Source organism: Saprolegnia parasitica (assembly GCF_000151545.1).
Source record: "Saprolegnia parasitica CBS 223.65 unplaced genomic scaffold supercont2.18, whole genome shotgun sequence".
NCBI classification, from domain to species: domain Eukaryota; phylum Oomycota; class Saprolegniomycetes; order Saprolegniales; family Saprolegniaceae; genus Saprolegnia; species Saprolegnia parasitica.
In genome coordinates, this window is record NW_012156412.1 from 51,052 (window position 1) to 69,162 (window position 18,111).

An 18,111-nucleotide genomic window follows, 5' to 3' on the forward strand; every position below is an offset into this window, starting at 1 on the left:
GTACCACCAAACGGGGTCGTCGTCGCGCCAAAGGTGAATGGCGTCGATGGCGGAGTCGATGTACCAAACGAAAAGACACCGCTTCCACCAAGCCCCGCCGCCGAGGCCGTTGCAGCAGGGGCTGGCGCCGCACTACCGAAGGAGAAGAAAGCACTGCTTCCAAAGCCAGTCTGCGGTGCTGTAGCAGCAGCGCCACCAAACAGAAAGGGCGTCGCTGGAGCTGCTGGTATCGCTGGTGTCGGTGCAGGTGATGGGACAGGCATCGTGACCTGGCCCTGGCCCGTCGCAACCGACGGTGCACCGCCCAGCCGCGGCGCCGACACCGCGCCTCCATCAAGCACAGGAAAGCGAAAGATCGGCGTTCGAGGCGACGGAGGCGATGGCTGGTCCGTGGACGTCGGCGTCTCGAGCGTCATCGGACAAGTTGAAGCTCGTGCTCGTGGTCCTTGGTCAAAGCTCGACTGCCTGAGCTGCAACGCCTAGTATACACTATTAAAGTCAAATTGAAAGATATAGTGTCATATTGAGGTTTCTCCCAAACCCACTGGCGAGTGAGTGCACGGGGAAGCGCAACCTCTTCACAGTTGTGCAAGAGTCGTATGCACGACGCACGATTGTTTAGGATGACGGCAACTATGGCGAAAGCAGCGACAGGAGGTAGAAGCGCAGCAGCACGCCAATGACTAACATCATTTCCGTGCGACCAGAAGCACACTATTGACAGATTTGCTTCGCCGATCCTCCGACGTTCTCGCATTCGGCAGCAGACCATGGGCTACATTGGCGTCAGTGGGGCTCCGCTCATCCTCATGCTCGGCGACTCGATCACGGAGATCGCATCGGACCCGCGCCGCCAGGGCTTCCAGGCGCAGCTCATGGCCGACTACGTGCGCAAGGCCGACGTCGTGAACCGGGGCATCTCGGCATGGACGACCACGTACATGCCTACCTGCCTGCCATGCCACTGGCCTTCATCACGCATATCGTAGAAAATGGCTGCGCGTGCTTCCCGACCTGATCGCTGAGTGGAAGAACAAGCAGCCGATGCTTGTCGTGATCTTCCTCGGCGCCAACGATGCATCGCTGCCGGACGGTCCATCGCACGCCAGCTACGCGTCGATCGCCGACTACAAGGCCAATTTGCGCCGGTTGATCGCGTCCTTTAGCGACGCGTACCCGCAGTGCAAGTACCTCCTCTTGACGCCGCCGCCTGTCGACAACCGTGCGTGGAGTCCAGCCGATAAGCTCAATGCGGTCACGGCCACGTACGCGGCCGCCTGCATGGACGTCGCCGGCTCGCTCCAGATCCCAGCCATCGACTTTTACACGGCGATGCAGGGGCAATGGGATCTCTTCGCCGACGGCCTTCACTTTAACGCCAAGGGCATGGTCCGTGCGCATGAGATGATCACGGCTGCGATCAAGGACGCGTACCCACACATGACGCCGGCCGCGCTGCCGTACGAATTTCAAATCTAGTCATCGTTCGAGTCTGAGAACGGAATGGCACCAGAGTGTGCCAACTGAAATGGCATTTTGGAATCAGACTAGAATACAAACAAGAGATATAGCGACGACTACTCGATGGGATCGGTCTTGTAGTGAAAATCGCTTCGAGCTCGTGCATGTGGGCCAGCGCGTCGCTGCGGCCCATCTGGAACTGCTCGTACGCCCAGTCCGAGTTGGTCGAGACGAGCACCCAGTGCGGCCAGATCTCGCGCCACGCGCGGATCTGAACACGTGGGATGGGAACGCATCGGCGTGGGGCACGGGCGCGTTGTTCGAGACGCTGCCGTCAATGTACTTTTGGCCGCGAAACTCTTTGATCCAGTCGGGGTGGTACAGCGGCACGTGGCCCGACGTGAGCATGCAGTCGACCATGTCTTCGTTCGATGACCACGACGTGATGAGTTCGTTCTGGAGGCTCGGCACCTTGGTCACCGAGCAGTAGAAGCGCTTGTCTGCGATTTGATAGGCGTCCGGCGACAGCGTCTGGAGCATGTGCGCCTTGGTCAGCGGGATCCATGACCCGAGTCCGTGGTACGTCTTGCGCTTCGCATCGCGGATGAGCGCCATATTGGGCTCGTGGAAAAACGTCTTGACGTCGAGGCCGAGCGCGAGCACAAGCGCGGGAAAGCAGCCGGCAGACGACCCCGAAAAGATCGCCGACGAAAGGTCAAAGTGTTCCTACGCCACCATCCAGCATCCATCGCGATCCGAAGTACAAGTACCTGCACGACCGAGGCGACGCCGAGGAGATAGTTGTAAAAGCCGCCGCAGCCGCCGAAACCGATCTGGACCGGCTCGCCGCGCTTGTAGCTCGGCGTGACCCGCGCTCGCTGCACAATCGGATGCTCAATGGGCGCAGCGCCATGGTTCACTTCGCTGTCGTCGTCGTCGGCAGGCGTCTCGTCCGCCGTCCAGAACATGTCGAGGCAACCGGCGGATGGCAAGAGCGACGGGAGGCGGCCCGCGAGGTGGCGCATGACCTTCCATACGCCAGTCGCCGGCGGCTGGTCGCGCTTGCGCTTGTTGGAGCGCGACGCTTCGGGCGCGTCGTCGGCAGTCCAGAGCGCGTTCATGGACACGACGGCGCAGGAACCTAGCAAGTGACTGCGAAGTGTCACCTGGATCAAGCCGCTGGTTCTAACCGCGCAAGGCCATTGGCCAAAATAATCATGAATATAGTCTTGTGACGTTATTTAAGCCAATCAAAAGCGTGGTCGCCTTCAACATCAGGTGCCGCACCGATTGGCCAGATGATCGATTATGGCCAATCGTCGTCGTGCCTTGTGTTTAGTAATAGCATCTCGGTGAAGTGCGATTCGATTGCATTGCGTTTTGGTATGCACTCGAAAGTCCGTTTGCCGTACTTAAGAGAGCGCAACGACTGAACGACAGTCAAGCCACGAGGAGCAAGTGCAGGAGCCTGCCACGCCCGAGACGCCAATGGATCATGATCTACACCAGACCTTGGATGCTGAATGCTCAAGGAGCTCCATCAAGGCTCTACGGTTCATCAAATAACAGGCCTTTACGTAGCTGGAGCTGTCGCATCATGCTCGTGTTTTTACATCATTTCAGCCAATGGCATCGCGTTGCCGCCGCCGGTCCACGTGTGCAACACGATAGGATCGTTGCGCGTTGGCGAGCTCACTTTTCTCCGAGCCCCTCGCCGCCTCCATCATGGACGCTCTCTGGACCGACGATAGCCGCCCGTCGCACAAGCGCAAGCGCGACGCGAGCGACGACGCCAACCCGGTCTGGAAGTACGTCGCTTCGACGCTCCAGGTGCGATCGTCGCGAATCTGCCATGCGCATTTGACCATATATTTCGCCCGTAGAAGCGAGTGCGTGTCCCGAGCTTTGTGCCGTTTGCGTCGACGCTCAATGCGTTCTGGGTCGGCGATGCTGCGGAGGCGGCGGCTGCGGATGTCGTGGTGCCGCGCCCACTCGGCGTCCGCGTCGAGCCGACGCACGCCCGTGGCGCGACGGTGCAAATCGGCTTTGGCGGCTGTGGCGGCTTTTACAATTACCACTTGGGCATAGCGTCCGTGCTGCAGGTGCTCGTACCATCCGACGACACGCGCACAGGGAGTGACGCGTCGCTGTGTAGGAGCACTTTGACTTGAGAAACTGTGTCTTCTCGGGGGCGTCGGCGGGCTGCTTTCCCGCGCTCGTTCTCTCGCTCGGCCTCGACGTCAAGTCGTTCTTTTACGGCCCCAACCTCACGCTGGTGCAAGATGCGAACGAGAAGACGTTCTACGGCCTCCGCGACTGGATTCCGCTCACGAAGGAGCACGTGCTCAAGACGCTCGCACCCGACGCGTACTCGCGCGTCGACAACAAGTTTTTCGTGTCGATCACGCACGTCCCGAGCCTTAAGAACGAGCTCGTGACGAGCTTCACGTCAAACGAAGACATGGTCGAGTGCATCCTCGCGTCGGGGCACGTGCCTATCTACACCAACGAAGTTCTCAAGCCGTACCGCGGGCAAAAGTACGTCGACGGCTGCGTCTCCAACAACTGGCCCGTGCCGCACGGCGACGACCACCCGTCGCACGTCTTTCAGATCTACCACTGGCGCACGATCTGGCCGCATTGGTGCCTCATTTCGACCAACACGGAGTGGGCCCAGACGCAGTTCCAGTGGGGGCGCGACGATGCGCTCGCCCATATCCACGAGCTTGAAGCGCTGCTTCACTACAAGAGCGAAGCACACGAGTAGACTATAAATCCGTTGCGTGGAATGGCATGTCAATATTGCAGTGGCGTCGCATGTTTCTCTTTCTACATTACATGTCCAAGTAGCCATGGGGCGTAAAGTCAATGACGCCCTATGCACTCGTGTCAATGCACACAGGAAGAGGAGGAGGCCCGCGTCTACCTGCTGGCTCAAGTCCAAGACGCGTGTCGTCATGTCTTCGTCGAGCTCGCACTGGACGGCGATCGTGCGCGTGAGCGGCACGCCGCAAGTGCACACCTTCTTGAGGTTGCCGCACGTGATGCACTTGTAGTTGGCCGGCTGGTAAGGGCACACGTGGCCCTTCTTGGGCTCGCCGCAGCGCGAGCAGCGGTAGTTGCCGCGGTTGCGCTTGTCGGTCTCGGCAGTTGTCTCGTCGGCGCCGGGCATGTTCATGCTACACCCGGCGAGGTGTGAGTGACGTGGGAGAGATGGCAGTGCAATCCTTGCCCACTGCTCGAATGGTATTTCGAGCATTAAAAACAATAAAAAGCAATGCGTCAATGAGGTGCTTGACCGAGGCAGGCCTTGAGCGAGAGACGCCTGCATTGCAAATATCATTTGCCTTGTCACTTCATAGCAAGGAACGATGCAGTATGCTGTGCATCGTGAGCGGGCACAAGGTATGGTGGTCAATCAAGCGCTTTTTAATGCTCGAGCTTCATGGCAAGCTAGCAAATGGTGCCCCGGGGTCCACCAGCTGGGCGTCATGGAGAACGGCCCTTGGGACTTGACTGCTTTCCGAAGCGTTTGCTCTGCCTGCACCAAGGGTGCTCTTGGCCCACACTTCCATCCCACGCACGCAAAACACTAGTTGAATTACTACTCCATAAATACAGCTCATGGGTTCTCGACATCGGCAATCCGGGGCTCGACTTCAAGGGACCGCGTGAAGCAAATGTCCTTGGTCGCGAGCTGCAGCGGCGCCGAGAGGTTGTCCTAATGCCTCATGAGCATCGTCTGTTGCGATACATGAATATTGTCCTCGTACCAAGAGCCGCTTATCGGGACTAAAGATGTACGGTGTCTTTTGGCACGGCACGACGAGCCGCACCACGTTGGCCGTGAGGCGGATCTGTCAAGGGTTAGGTGGATGTTCAAACGTTGTCATGTCGCACACCTTTTTAAAGTTGATGAGGTCGTTCTGGACGTGGTCCGGGTACTCTTGCGCGACAACGTATTGCTGGATGATCAAGCCCAGGTACGGAATGGAAGGCACGGCGACCTCTTTGATGAGCTTGTGCAGCGGCCTATCAATCGAATGAAATTCTCGAGCGACTTTGTACGAATACAAACCGAGCGCCCTTCTCGGTCCACTTTTTGAGCTCTTGCCAGAGCGTGCGCACGGCCGGCGGCAAGCGACCCCACGTCTTCTTCAAGCGAAAGACCGACGAGTCGTTGAGCGCGTTCATGATGGCCATAAAGCCGTCATAGTTGCGCAGAGGACTGAGGCACTTGCCCGCGACCTAGACGACCGCTACTGTTCATCGTCGTTGCATAGTACAGTCTATCGCACCTTGATGTAGTAGCTGAGGATGGCTGCACGGTCGACGACATCTTCGCGTGCCAGAATCTGGTTGACGACCCAGAGTGAGCACTAGACAAAACCCTTACATAACCACAGCGATGAGAGCCAAAACGCTTTACGTGGTTGTGCAAGAGCCGGAGCTTGTCGTACGCCGGCGTTGTCGCGGCCGATCGCTTGGCACAGAGAAGCTCCGAAACTATAGAAAGGTCAGCACCCCGTAGCAACACAAATCCAGTCCGACTCGGAATCTTTTGGAAAAACCAGTGCTGGAGCAACGAGATTTGAGACGCGACGAGACCCGGATCAATGTCGAGTTGCCTGCACACGCCCCGAATCCGACTCAGATCTCAGATCTCAGATCGCACTGGACGTACCAGAGTCGCGCGACGCGATCGAGGACCGAGAAGCGGCGCTTGGACGTCGGTGCAACAACCAGCACCTTGCTGTCGCGGTTCGCTCCTGTCTCGGGCAGCACGCCCGCGATCGCGAGCCGCTCCCGCATCTTCTCGGCGAGGTGCTCCGCCGACGGCGTCGTCGTCTTGAGCGCCCCATTCGGAGCGTCCAGAAAGGCCAAGGTCGCGGTCGTCGTTTCAAAGTACGTTGCGAGCGCGCTGTAGTCGCGGTCGCATGGCGCGGTCGTCGCCAACGTCGGGTCTTCGTTCTTACACGCTTTGACAAAGAGCGCAATCTGGCGGTACGTGAGCCACTGCAGCACGAGCGGGTCATTCTGGACGATCGCGGGCAAGAGTGCAATCACCACATTCGAGATCGCATGGCAGAGCGGCCACGTCGACGGCATCTGGCTCTGCAGATGGTTGACCCAAATGTCAAGCGTGTAGAGCACGACGCGGCGCGCAAACGACACATGGGCGTCCGGTGCGTCGGCCACAAAGGTCTAGCAAAATATTTCGTTGGTACCATCTTGATACAAAATTGATGCTACGGACCTCGAGGAAGCGCAAAATGGCAGTGTAGTCGGTAAAGTGCGTGCCGGCCCAGAGAAAGCTCTCCATGTCTGTCGCATGAAACACGTCGTACTGCACGAGGTGCGAGAGAATCGCAGACACCGTCCCCGCTTGAAGCTCTTCCTTTCCGTCAACCGTCGTCTCCACAATGAGGTCCGTGGCCGCGTCGCCAACAACGACGAGCGCCGTCGACGTCGGCGGGCTGCGACTGAGCTCGTCCCGCTTCGAAGAATCCGCCTTGTCCGGGGACGCACCTACGTCATGGCAGCATACATGTGCAGGTCGATCGTCGACTTCAGTTTCTGTGTACCTCCGAGAAAGGTCGGCTTGGGCTCGAGGAGGGACCCTTGGAGCGAGAGCAGGAGGCTTCCGCGCTCGAGACGGCCGGGTGCAATCGCCGTCGGCGCCGTCACGGCGGTTTGGCTTGTAATCTCAAAGTACATGGCCGCCGTCTTGCCCGTGATATCCGGCGCGTAAATGTCAACGTCGGGGTAGCTCTTGAGAAAGTGGTACACGTCCAACCCGCCATAAATGGCTGCGTAGTGAATGGGCTGGCGGTACATGTTGCAGACGTCGCGGACGTTGGCGCGCTCGCTCAGGAGGAGGCGCACCGTGTCGAGAACGGCGGCCGTGTCCTTCTGCACGTACCCGCGCGTGATGAGCTGGCCGCGCGCGACTGCCATCATGAGGGGCGTCCAGCCGTCGTTCGAGCGCGCGTTCACGTCGGCCTTGCCTTCCGACAAGAGCACGCCGCAGGTCGTGAGGCTCGCAATGCTGGCTGCAAAGTGCAACGGCGTCTCGCCGCGCAGCGAGCGCAGCTCCGTCTCGGCGCCATAGTCGAGGAGCGCGGTCGTGACTTCGGTCTGTCCTTCCTGCGCAGCACACGCGAGCGCGCAGCAGCCGCGCTGCCAGTTGCGCGAGTTGATGTTGAGCTGCTTCCCGACCTCGACGAGCGTATCGACGCCCTCAAGACAGCCCTTGTGCGCAAGCAGCATGAGCGGCGTAAAGCCAAAGTGGTCGACTTCATCGATCGCGGCCCCATGGCGCACGAGCTTGAGAATGATCTGCCGGACTTTGTCCGGGCTCATGGACGCAACTTTGACGCTCACTTCTTGGGACGGCCCGTCAATGAGCGCGCAGGGGGCGCCGAGCAGGTGCAGCGGGCCGCGCCCATGGGGGCTCAGCACCTTGGTTTTGGCACCGTGCTGGAGCAGATACGACACCACGTTGACGTGGAGGCAGCTCACGGCGATGTGCAGCGGAGTCGTGTCGTCGTCCGAGATGTAGTTGACTTCGGCGCCGTTGGCCAAGAGCATTTGGACGCTCCCGACTGCACCGCGCTGACACGCCTGCATGAGCGCCACGTTCCAAAGCGACTTGTTGGTGCTAAGGATCTTGACGTAATTCGGGTTGGAGATGAACGCCATGTGAAAAGGCGGCGCCGATGCGTTGAGGAGCCCGACCACGTCGTTAAAAGGCCTACACAATGTATATAGATATCCATTTATAAAGATACACCGCATACCAGAGCACGACGTTGGTGCCGTTGAGCGACACGAGCACGTGGCCTTTCGAGACGAGGCCGCCAAACGCCGCTTGGCCGTGGGCGGTGATGTTCTTGACCATGGCGCCGCAGCGGTACGTCGACTCGGGTTCGAACCCGAGCCCCATGCGCCAGTCGCCGTCCATCGAGAACGCGACTTGCTCCTTGAAGATGTCTTCGAGGACCGCGGGGATCGTCACGTTCTGGACAAAGTCCATGGCGGCCACGAGGATGGCCATCGCCGACGCCGAGTGCACGTGGGTAAACCGGGTCTCCATGTGCATCTCGTGGAGCAGCTGCTTGAGCAAGAGGAGGTTCTCGAGCCCCGAATTCACGAGCACAAACGTGAAGATCGGGATCAAGTCGTCCGTGTCGAGGCGGTTGGCGATGCCCGGCACGAGCGAGTTGAAGCCACTGCCGTCGGCGCTCGTCGCGGCTTGGTACATGAATTCGGGCGCCGGATGGTCGTCTTGGTACGACGCCTGGATCTCGACGACCGACTCGACAAGCGCGTGGTACTTGTCGGACGGCAGCGAGTACGTCGCGACTTGGCCGAGGATGCGCGAGGCCTCTCGCCACTCGGTGGTCGAAAGCTGGTGCTGCGGAATGTCGTAAAACGCTTGGTCTTTGCCTTGGAGCCAGCGCAGCTTCTTGTTGAGGGCTGCCTCGTGCTCGGCTTTGATGCTGCGGCGCAAATGGCTGTAGAGTCCGTCGTGTAAGGGGAGAAAGACGACTTCTTCGACGTGGCGGTGGATGCAGTGGTGCACCGACTCGAGCGCGTCCGCCTCCGACTCAAAGTGGTCGAGTACGAGCGCCACGAGGCCGTGGGCGTACTTGTGGATCACGGTCGAGCGCATGCTCGCGATAAAGTCACGCAGCGCGCTGAACGCGAGCGACGACCGCGCGTCGAAATGCTTGACAAAGGCCATGCACTTGCTCGCCTCGGGGTTCTTGGCGTCGCCCTGTTCCTTGCATGGGTAAGAACGCACGTGTATGGAAAGAAATGGAGACACGTACAAGGATCTTGCGCAGCTCGATAGCCACCTTGGCGTCCGGATCGTCGTCGAGAAGCAAGCCGGACGAGAGGCGCAGCGGTGCGTGGTTCTGGCTCGGCGTCGACAACGGGTGGTTGGCTGCAATGACGTCCTGGAGATGCACGACCCAGCGGTTGCACTCCTCGTCGTCCTTGGCTTGGCACACGAGGACGTTGAAGCCTTTCACGAGCTCAAAGCAGTGTGGACGTTTGGACTTGCGGATGTCGAGGAAGCGAACAGAGGTGCTGGCGTCGTCGAGCGCGATCTCGCCCTTGAGGCGCCCAAAGCGATGGCTCTTGTAGTACTGGAGGCACGAGAAAGGTTCGCCCGTAACCGGATTGCTCTTCATGAGCAGGACAAAGAAGCGCTTCTTCCAGCTTTTCCAGATGTTGCCTTGCTTGACGAGCCAGCCCGAGTGGATGAGGTTCCCCGTGCGGGACGGCGAGCTGGATGTGAGCGTCGACTGCGATTGCGCGCGCGGGAGGCGCGTGCTGCTACCATGGCGCAGCATGCGTGGTGGTGGTGGTGGCCCCAGAATGACGTCGTCGACCGAGTCGTCGTCGTCCATGTCGCTGTCCTCCATGACGTAGATGGCGGTCCGCGACGTCATGAGAGCCGACGGCGTCGGGACGCTCATGAGGCTCAGCCGCGAGTGATCGACGTCCAAGCTCAGCCGCGCGTCCGCGCTCTCCTGGCGGAAGAGCATGCGGATGTCTCCGCGGAGCGGGCCCGACGAAGGAGGCGTCTCGCTCATCGCTAAGAAATGCAGAATAAACCTGAAATATTCGCAAATGTTTCCAGCTGGCGGTAGGCTATTCGCACGCAAATACTTCCTCCCACGCCCCGCACATCGTCCAGTGGGCGGCATCCAGCGCGCAACAGATTGCGTTCATAAGATGCTACGGCCACGTGCCGGGTTGCACATGCTTCCAAACGTTGCGACGGTACGCAAACGAGCCTCGTCCTAGGAACGCGACGCGCGCAGTTGCGTGTTTTTGGTCCAGTGAATTATAAAGACAGTGTCAAAGTTGCACCGACTCCATGGAGTCACCCTCGTCGTCACGCCGCCGTCCATCGATGGCGCAGTCGTAGCAGCAAACGAGCAAGATCGAAGCTAGCGCCTGCAGCCGTACGCACGGGCTTGTGCCCATGACATCGATCCGCCATGGTGCGCAGGACGAAAAGTAGCCACTGCAACGAACGGCGGGTCGTCGAGTAGCTTAGCCCACCGGCTGCAACCGTGATAGCATAGCCCAGCAGCGCATTCTGGCCCGAAAGCAGTACCAACTCTAGCAGTCGCCGTCATGGACGAGCTCGCCGCCATCGTTGGCGTGGCCATTCGTTGCTGGTGGATGCCTCAAGTTCAACGTCCGGCGCCATCTGAGTCGCATCGGCACTTGCCACAGAGCGGCCGCGCCTGAAAGTGAACGACCAGCGCTTGCAAACGTTGAATGGACTTGTGGGGCATGTGCTTCTTCGTACGCGTGGTCAAGCGAGGCAGCGTGGTCCGCCGCTGGACGCGCTGCATCGAGCTGCGACTCGACATCACCCTTTTTTGTCATCGCCATACGTGGCGGTTTCTAGCGCGTGCAAGATATCTTTTTGGGGGCGAAAGGCCGTAGTAATAGTATGGACGAGCACGACGTGCCCGAGAACCAAGCGGACGATGGCGAGCGCGACCCTGGCAACGATGACGAGGACGAGGACGAAGGCCGCGAGACGGTCGGGTCCTTGGCGACGACGCAGACCAAGATCAAGCTCAACAAGATGATGAACGCGTTCGCTTCGTTTGACGACAACATGCGCATTGGCACGCGCGTACGCTGCGCCTCGGCGGTACCTGGTCTTATGGCGGGCATGTAGCAACGGCGGGAGCGGGACGAGCACCGGCTCGCCGAGATGCGCACCGAGATGACGCGGCTCGAGAAGGCGCTCAACGCCGAAATCAAGCGGCGCTTTGAAATGAACAAGTCGCTCCAAGCGCTCTGCGACGAGAGCGTGTCAAGCATGACATCGCGCTTCGAAGGCCTCCTCGCCAACTCGATGGACAAGGTCGACGCGCGCCTCGCGGGCCTTGCCGAGAAGATTGAGGCGCTCGAGGCGCAGTTCGAACACGAAAAAGTGCACATTCCGCAGGTACCTTGATGCGATGGGACGTCGCGATGCTAAAGAAAGGCCGTAGATGATTGAAGAGCGCACGAACGAGCTCACGGAGAAGCTGGGCGCGTTCATGGATGCGTTCGAGACCGAGCGCAAGCGGCGACTGGACCGCGAAGCCGAGATCCTCAAGCGACTCTTCGACCACGAGCAGCTCGTGGCCGACCAGTTCTCCAAGGAGCGCCGGGACCGCGAAGTCAAGGCAACCGAGCTCAAGGACGCGCTCGACATGTACACCAAGACGCGGCTGCGCGGCGACGACAAATTTCAGCACGTGGCGCAGGAAGAAATCGCCAAAATCCAAAATCTCCTCGTCCACGAAGCCCAGGTAGATGTTCTCATGCGGCACCATCTTGCTTACATGGTGGTAGACACGCGAGCGTGAAGACGACGAGATCATCGATGCGCTCAATCGGTACACGGCCAAGCTCCAAGACAGTCTCAAGCTCATCAACAGCACCGAAGCCTAACCCGCCTCAATGTCACTGGTTCCTATATATGGTTGTACAACTTGTGCATACATTTGATTCCGCTCGTCAAAAGAGGCGGCGGCCTTTCACAGCGGTGCCACGGGGCGTCGCCGCATCCGTGACCTCGTCTTCGACAAAGGAGGTTGCACGCCGCTTGCGGGTGGCGCGCTCGGGCGGTGTCACGAGCGGGAGCAAGTTGGCGTCCAGCGGCAACGGTGCCTCTGTAAAGTACGGGTGTGTTAGCGCGGCCGCGGCCGAGACGCGCTGCGTCGGGTCGAGCGTCACGAGCTGGGTCGGGAGATCGACGCCCGCCGGTGACAGCGTTGGAAACTGCGCAGCAAGCGACGGCGGCGACGTCGGTGCAAACTCGAGGTAAAAGGGCAGCGAGGCGGCCGCCTATTACCTCATTACAGCGCACCAAGAGGGTGGAGCTTGTCGTACATGCCACTTGTTTTCGATGGGATTTCCAAGCGCCTTGAACATGAGACTGAGCTGGTCAATGTCGGACGCACCGTCGAGCCACACGCGACGCAAGAGGAGCTCGGCGAAGACGCAGCCCGCCGACCACATGTCGACGGCGCTCGTGTACGTCTTGAGGCCAAAGAGCAGCTCGGGCGGCCGGTACGCGCGCGTGACGACCTGAAAGCTCTTCTCGAGCGACGCGTCCGGGGCATAAATGGCCATGCCAAAGTCGGCAAGCATGACATTTCCAGATGGCGACAACAAGACGTTGTTGGGCTTGATGTCGCGATGGATGACGTGACGCTTGTGGCACTCGGCGATACCTTGTAGCACCATGTACATGTAGCTCTTGATCGTGGCGGACGAGAGCTGCGGTAGGTCGTCCGTGGCCTTGATCACCGACTCGAGGTCGCTCTCCATGTACTCAAAGACAAGGAACGTGGCCTCCTCACCATGGTGCGCCTGACGCACCACCTCTTTGATCTGCAGCACGTGGCGCGCTGATGTCAGCCGCGCCATGATCGTCGGCTCGTCGTCATGGGACGATGTGGCCGGCGAGCCAAAGAGCCGCTTCACCGCGACCTTCTCGCGCGTCTCGGTGTGCGTGGCCACGTAGACCTTGCCGTACGTACCGCGGCCGATCTCTTCGCCGAGCTCGTACTTGCCGACGACGATGCGCTCGTCCTCCGAGTCCGAGTCGAACTCGCCCATGCTGCTGCTGCTATTGTTGTTGCACTGGATCCGTGGCAACCTCCGGTTATAGATTGGTTTACCGGATGATTCATTTTCGGCATATGCCATGTTTAACAGATTGCGTGTGGCATCTCCGAGCATTCTGCTCGCCATGGCCGTCCCCAGAGGCTAAAAATGTGCTGCGTCGTGCTGCAGGCTCGTGCTACTTTAACTCTCAGTCCATTCAATTCCACGAAGACGACGAAGCGGCATCCACCGCGAACTCAAAGCCACGTCAACGTAGGCGTTTGCAGCTTTTGAAGTTTTAAAACTATCAAAACGCTACAAGTCGATGCTTCTATATTTCCGAATCCACTCGCAATGCCAGTTGCAACCCTGGCTGCAATTATCCTTCTCTTGCTTGTAGATCAGCAAGCGCATCAACAGCAAGCCTTGCGAAACCTGCAGCTTAAAGTACCGCTCGTAGTGACACCACTTCACACGTGTGCTCTACACTACGGTGGATTGACTCGATTGTAGATTAGTTAGATTTACATGTTAAGCCGATAAATTCGTGAAAGTGCAGTACAAATTGGTGCCCTTAGCGTTTTTGGTGGTTGATAAAGCGCAGCGCGAGGTATGCAAGGAATCGGAACACGACGATGCAGCCGAGCACGACGAGGATGTTGGTGAGCGCGTCGTCGTAGTACATTTCGTATGTGTGCTCAACGTACTGCTTGACGGTCACACTCGTCGCGTTCATTTTCAAGAGCAGAATCGGCGGCACGTTCTTCATCGTCTGGCACCCGAGCTGCGTCGGGTCGTCGCCCGTGCACTTGGCAAACGTCTGCGCCGTCAGAATCGCCATCGAGTACTTTGGCGGCACGATCGTGTACAGCCAGCGGTACCCGCTCGGAATCTGCGACGCGGTCGGCGTAAAGCCCATGAAGAGGAAGAAGATCGAGTTGAGGAGGATGCCGACAAGGGCCGCGACCTCGATCGACGGCATCGCGTACGCCATCAACTGGCCCATGTAGACGTTCATCAAGACCATGAGCGAGAGGTTGAAGCCGTAAAAGAGGCACGCGCCGACCGACTCGTTCAGACCCACAAACGGGTAGTAGACGATCACAAAGGCAAACGTGCATACGATAACGTACGGGATTTCCGCCAGCGTCGAGCCGACAAAGTACCAGAGCGCATCGTACGTCTCGGCCGCGCGCTCGCGGTAGAACGACGCGCGCTCCGAGCCTGCGAGCGGAATGACGCTGTTGAACGAGATCATGCCCACAAAGAGCGACGTGAGGAAGACCATGCCAACGCCGCCGGTCGCGCCCGAGAACGTCGTGTAGTCGACGCCGCGGTAGACCAAACCAAAGAGGACGGCGAGGAAGATTGAGATGAGGATGCGCGTGTTGTTGTACGACGCCGTGCGCCAGTACATGCGGAAGAAGCGCTGCGTCACCATCGTGAATTGGGTCATGGACGTCGCCGCACGCTTCGAGGCAAACGTGAGCTCGGGCAAGGACGGATTCACGACTCCATGGACGGCAAGCGCATCCAGGAGCGCTTGGCGCTCGACCGAGCTCTGAAAGATCTGCACATAGTCCTTTGGGTGGGCGTTCTTGGCTTCGACACCGGCGCCAATGACCTCGAGCATCCACGTGGCGGGGTTGGCGCCTTCGAGTAGCGGCGGCGTGTCGGGCACTCGACTAAAGTACTGGATCAAATGGCTCGCGTTCGGTCCAAGGTCACCAAAAAAGACCGTATGACCTCCGCGCTTGAGGAGGAGGAGCGAGTCAAACATCTCAAAGACCTCGGTGGACGGCTGGTGGATCGTGCAGACGACCGTGCGACCTGTCGAGGCGATCTTGCGGATCCCCGTCATGATGATCTTGGCCGAGCGCGCATCCAGGCCGGACGTCGGCTCGTCCAAGAAGAGCACAGACGGGGCCGCCGCGAGCTCGACACCGATCGTCAAGCGCTTCATTTGCTCCACCGACGCGCCGCGGATGATCTTGTCGCCGAGGGCTTGCATGCCGAGAAGCTCCAAACACTCTTCGGCAAATGCCATTTTCTTCGTCACTGACGTGGCACTCGCCTGGCGCAGCATCGCGCTAAACTGGAACGCCTCCCGGAACGTCGCGCTCTCGCAGTGAATGTCCATCTGCTCGCAGTAACCGGTCGCGCGACGCACCGCCAGGTCCGTGGCTGGGTACCCATTCAAGAGGATCTGCCCCGTGATCGTGCCGCCCGTCTTGCGCCCAGCAATGACATCCATCAAGGTCGTCTTGCCAGCGCCCGACGAGCCCATGAGCGCCGTGATCGTTCCCGGTAACGCATAGCCGTTGACACTCTGAAGCAGCTTCAGGTCGGGCTCACCCTTTGTAGGGTTGGGCACCGAGTACGAGAGGTCTTTAAACGCTAGTGTGACGGGCGCGATGGCCCCTCGGGGGCTGTCGTCGACCCGCACTGAGACGGCGTGCGTCGGTGTCTTGGGCACCGCGGTGTATGTATCATTGGCCTCTGGCTCGAGCACGATCGGCGCGTGCTCGGCGCTGTCGTACTGCACGTACTCGAGCGTCAGATACGCCAAGAGCATGAAAAAGACGTAGCAAAACGCGAGGTAGATCACGGCGTACCAGACCCAGATCATACCAGATTTGACACCGTACTGTTTGAGCTGTGCATTGCCAAACGTGTCGCCGAGAAGGGTGCAGTAGTCGATGCCCTTGTAGTTGCAGACTTGAAACTCGGGCGCCGAGTATTGGTTGACGGCCAAGGCGCGAATGCACCACGCGAGTGGATCGATCCAGTAGATCCAGATAAAGTACGCGGGCATGTCATCGGCCGACATGATAAAGCCCGCAAAGAGTACAAAGAGCAGCACCGACACCATCGCGACGGGCTGCGCAACGTTGGGGTTGGGTGACAGCGCCGCGACAAAGAAGAACCACGTCGTGAACGCGAGGTTGGTCACGAACAGCAGGAGGAGGTACGTGAGGAACGACCCGACATTCGAGGTGAAGCCTGTGACCCAGTACATGACCGAGCCGAAGAGGACCGTCTCCAGAAACGCAAACGGAATCTGCGTCGTGCACTGCGCCAAAATGAACGACGAGGTCCGGAAAAAGTTGGCGCGCTTTTGCTTGTAAAAGATTTCCCGCGCTTCAACATGGCCAGGAATTGCGGGCAATTGACCGAGCGCGAGGAACATGACGGTCGTGAAGATGACGCCGAGGACGGTAATGATCTGGTCGGCATCAACTTGGTAGAACGACGTCGAGTAGAGGAAGCCCATGAGGAGCACCATGATGATGCGACTCAAGACAAACTCCTTGTTGCGGAGAAAGACCGTCACTTGGCGCCGCACGAGGAGCCATGAGCTCTGTCCAAACGAACCAAAGTACGCGGGCAGCAACGCGAGGTGGTGCGTCACGTCGTACGCGAGCGCGTCGTTCGTCGCCGTCGAGTTGACGTACTGCAACATGCTCGCATAGATGGCCGACGCTTCAAAGACCGCCGCATACTCGCTCGGGGTACGCGGGACGGACAGATCCGCCGCCGCAACGCGGTACTGGTCCTGCTGCGGCGTGCCGAGGTCCAGTAGGAAATCTGCCACGTCACGGTGCGCCGGGCACTTGAAGCCGAGCGACTCAAAGTACGCCAAGCACGTGGCGCGCGGACCATGGTACATGACGTAGCCTTCGTTGAGGAGGAGGACGTCGTCAAAGAGGTTGTACACTTCGGGGGACGGCTGCAAAAGTGCAATCACAATCGTCTTCTTGAGCGACGCGGCCATGCCTTTCTGCGCCTTGACGATATCGTACGTGGCCGCGGCGTCCAGGCCCGTGCTGATCTCGTCCATGAACGACACCTGCTTCATGCCAAACTCCATCTCGCCGACCGTCACGCGCTTGCGCTCGCCGCCCGAGACACCGCGGAGCATGCCGTTGCCGACGATCGTGTCTTGGCAGATCTTGAGGCCCATTTGGCGCGTCACAACGTCTGGAAAGACCGCGTAGAGCGACGCTAGCATGGATTGCGCTGCCGTAACTGCATTGGGCGACCCTTTTGTGAGCGCAGAAGCCACGTGCGGTGGCACGGTCGCGCCGCCGCTGCACGCGTGCGCAAAGGCCAAGGTCTCCTTGACCGTCAACGTCGCGTAGTGGTAGTCGCGCTGGTGCACGTACGACGCAAACTGGGGTACTTTGGATCGCAGCACTTCGAGGGCCATGCCGTTGTACGTGATTTGGCCGCCGACTGAAATGTTCTTGGCCATGAGAAACTGGCCGCTCAACAGCTTCATGAGCGACGACTTGCCCGAGCCGGGCTGTCCAAGCACGAGCGTCGTCGTGCGCGGCTTGAAGACGCCGGTCATCGGGTGCAACACGTCCTTCCGGATCGAGCGCTTGGCGGCAAAGAGCCCACGCACCGCCTTCTTGAGCTCGTTGACAAGCGTCGGGAGGTCGGGTCCGTCCTTGGCCGCGACAACCATTTCGGCACAAATCGAGAGATTGTGGAACCGAACCTCGACTTGCGGCATCGGCTTGTCCATGGCGGCTTCGAGCTGCGCTGCGAGGGTCGCGTGGAAGGTGTCCGAGCCCTGCGCGAGAAACGAGTCAGCTGTCGTCATGAAGAATCAACGAAAAGTGAGCACCGAGTACAAAGAGGCTTTAGATCTCTGCAACGGAACGGTCAAGCATGGCGGGTATCTGATCGTGCGACCTGGTGCGTCGCACGTTTGATTAGATCATTTGCAGGGCGGCGTCGACATCCTATGGCGTGATTGGCCCATTATCCGGCAATCGACCGGATATTCAGGAATGAATGTGATTTCGCGGGAATGCCAACAAGCTCGCTCGTTCGTTTCAAGTGCCTCCTTGGTCGTAGCATGCGGCTGCAACACGAAGATGAACGTTTATGGTTCTCAGATATATGTACATATTGAATGCCACCGTTGTAATGGTCTCCCTTGGTCATGCGGGGGCGGCTCTGGACTGTGCACTTTTGACCTTTAAAGAGACATTTAGTAAT

General features: G+C 59.3%; 8 protein-coding genes across 8 annotated transcripts; 3 read left to right on the plus strand and 5 right to left on the minus strand.

The window, feature by feature from the left end:
* Positions 1 to 739: 739 nt before the first annotated feature.
* Positions 740 to 1,589, plus strand: SPRG_05839 (hypothetical protein). The gene is made up of 2 exons (XM_012344419.1): positions 740 to 937; positions 990 to 1,589. Exons 1-2 carry the CDS (start codon positions 771 to 773, stop codon positions 1,477 to 1,479), a joined length of 657 nt encoding a protein of 218 aa, XP_012199809.1. The 5' UTR covers positions 740 to 770; the 3' UTR covers positions 1,480 to 1,589.
* On the minus strand, positions 1,516 to 2,627 carry SPRG_05840 (hypothetical protein). Its single transcript, XM_012344420.1, has 2 exons — positions 2,232 to 2,627; positions 1,516 to 2,187 (listed from the first exon to the last, which is right to left on the minus strand). The coding sequence occupies exons 1-2, from the start codon at positions 2,580 to 2,582 to the stop codon at positions 1,543 to 1,545; spliced, it is 996 nt and encodes a 331-aa protein (XP_012199810.1). The 5' UTR covers positions 2,583 to 2,627; the 3' UTR covers positions 1,516 to 1,542.
* A 544-nt stretch (positions 2,628 to 3,171) lies between these two features.
* On the plus strand, positions 3,172 to 4,228 carry SPRG_05841 (hypothetical protein; the record flags this gene model as incomplete). The annotated part of the gene is made up of 3 exons (XM_012344421.1): positions 3,172 to 3,291; positions 3,345 to 3,563; positions 3,617 to 4,228. Exons 1-3 carry the CDS (start codon positions 3,187 to 3,189, stop codon positions 4,226 to 4,228), a joined length of 936 nt encoding a protein of 311 aa, XP_012199811.1. The 5' UTR covers positions 3,172 to 3,186.
* Positions 4,155 to 4,700, minus strand: SPRG_05842 (hypothetical protein). Its single transcript, XM_012344422.1, has 2 exons — positions 4,388 to 4,700; positions 4,155 to 4,337 (listed from the first exon to the last, which is right to left on the minus strand). The coding sequence occupies exons 1-2, from the start codon at positions 4,637 to 4,639 to the stop codon at positions 4,296 to 4,298; spliced, it is 294 nt and encodes a 97-aa protein (XP_012199812.1). The 5' UTR covers positions 4,640 to 4,700; the 3' UTR covers positions 4,155 to 4,295.
* Positions 4,701 to 5,038: 338 nt separating this feature from the next.
* On the minus strand, positions 5,039 to 10,094 carry SPRG_05843 (hypothetical protein). Its single transcript, XM_012344423.1, has 12 exons — positions 9,297 to 10,094; positions 8,262 to 9,241; positions 7,047 to 8,215; positions 6,719 to 6,990; positions 6,146 to 6,666; positions 6,013 to 6,089; positions 5,891 to 5,967; positions 5,760 to 5,840; positions 5,540 to 5,709; positions 5,364 to 5,493; positions 5,235 to 5,318; positions 5,039 to 5,182 (listed from the first exon to the last, which is right to left on the minus strand). The coding sequence occupies exons 1-12, from the start codon at positions 10,065 to 10,067 to the stop codon at positions 5,084 to 5,086; spliced, it is 4,431 nt and encodes a 1,476-aa protein (XP_012199813.1). The 5' UTR covers positions 10,068 to 10,094; the 3' UTR covers positions 5,039 to 5,083.
* Positions 10,095 to 10,878: 784 nt separating this feature from the next.
* Positions 10,879 to 11,956, plus strand: SPRG_05844 (hypothetical protein). The gene is made up of 4 exons (XM_012344424.1): positions 10,879 to 11,131; positions 11,177 to 11,449; positions 11,496 to 11,798; positions 11,842 to 11,956. The coding sequence occupies exons 1-4, from the start codon at positions 10,943 to 10,945 to the stop codon at positions 11,938 to 11,940; spliced, it is 864 nt and encodes a 287-aa protein (XP_012199814.1). The 5' UTR covers positions 10,879 to 10,942; the 3' UTR covers positions 11,941 to 11,956.
* On the minus strand, positions 11,953 to 13,132 carry SPRG_05845 (CMGC/CDK protein kinase). The gene is made up of 2 exons (XM_012344425.1): positions 12,382 to 13,132; positions 11,953 to 12,336 (listed from the first exon to the last, which is right to left on the minus strand). Exons 1-2 carry the CDS (start codon positions 13,111 to 13,113, stop codon positions 12,007 to 12,009), a joined length of 1,062 nt encoding a protein of 353 aa, XP_012199815.1. The 5' UTR covers positions 13,114 to 13,132; the 3' UTR covers positions 11,953 to 12,006.
* A 450-nt stretch (positions 13,133 to 13,582) lies between these two features.
* Positions 13,583 to 17,713, minus strand: SPRG_05846 (hypothetical protein). Its single transcript, XM_012344426.1, has one exon. The coding sequence runs from the start codon at positions 17,708 to 17,710 to the stop codon at positions 13,676 to 13,678; it is 4,035 nt and encodes a 1,344-aa protein (XP_012199816.1). The 5' UTR covers positions 17,711 to 17,713; the 3' UTR covers positions 13,583 to 13,675.
* Positions 17,714 to 18,111: the final 398 nt, after the last annotated feature.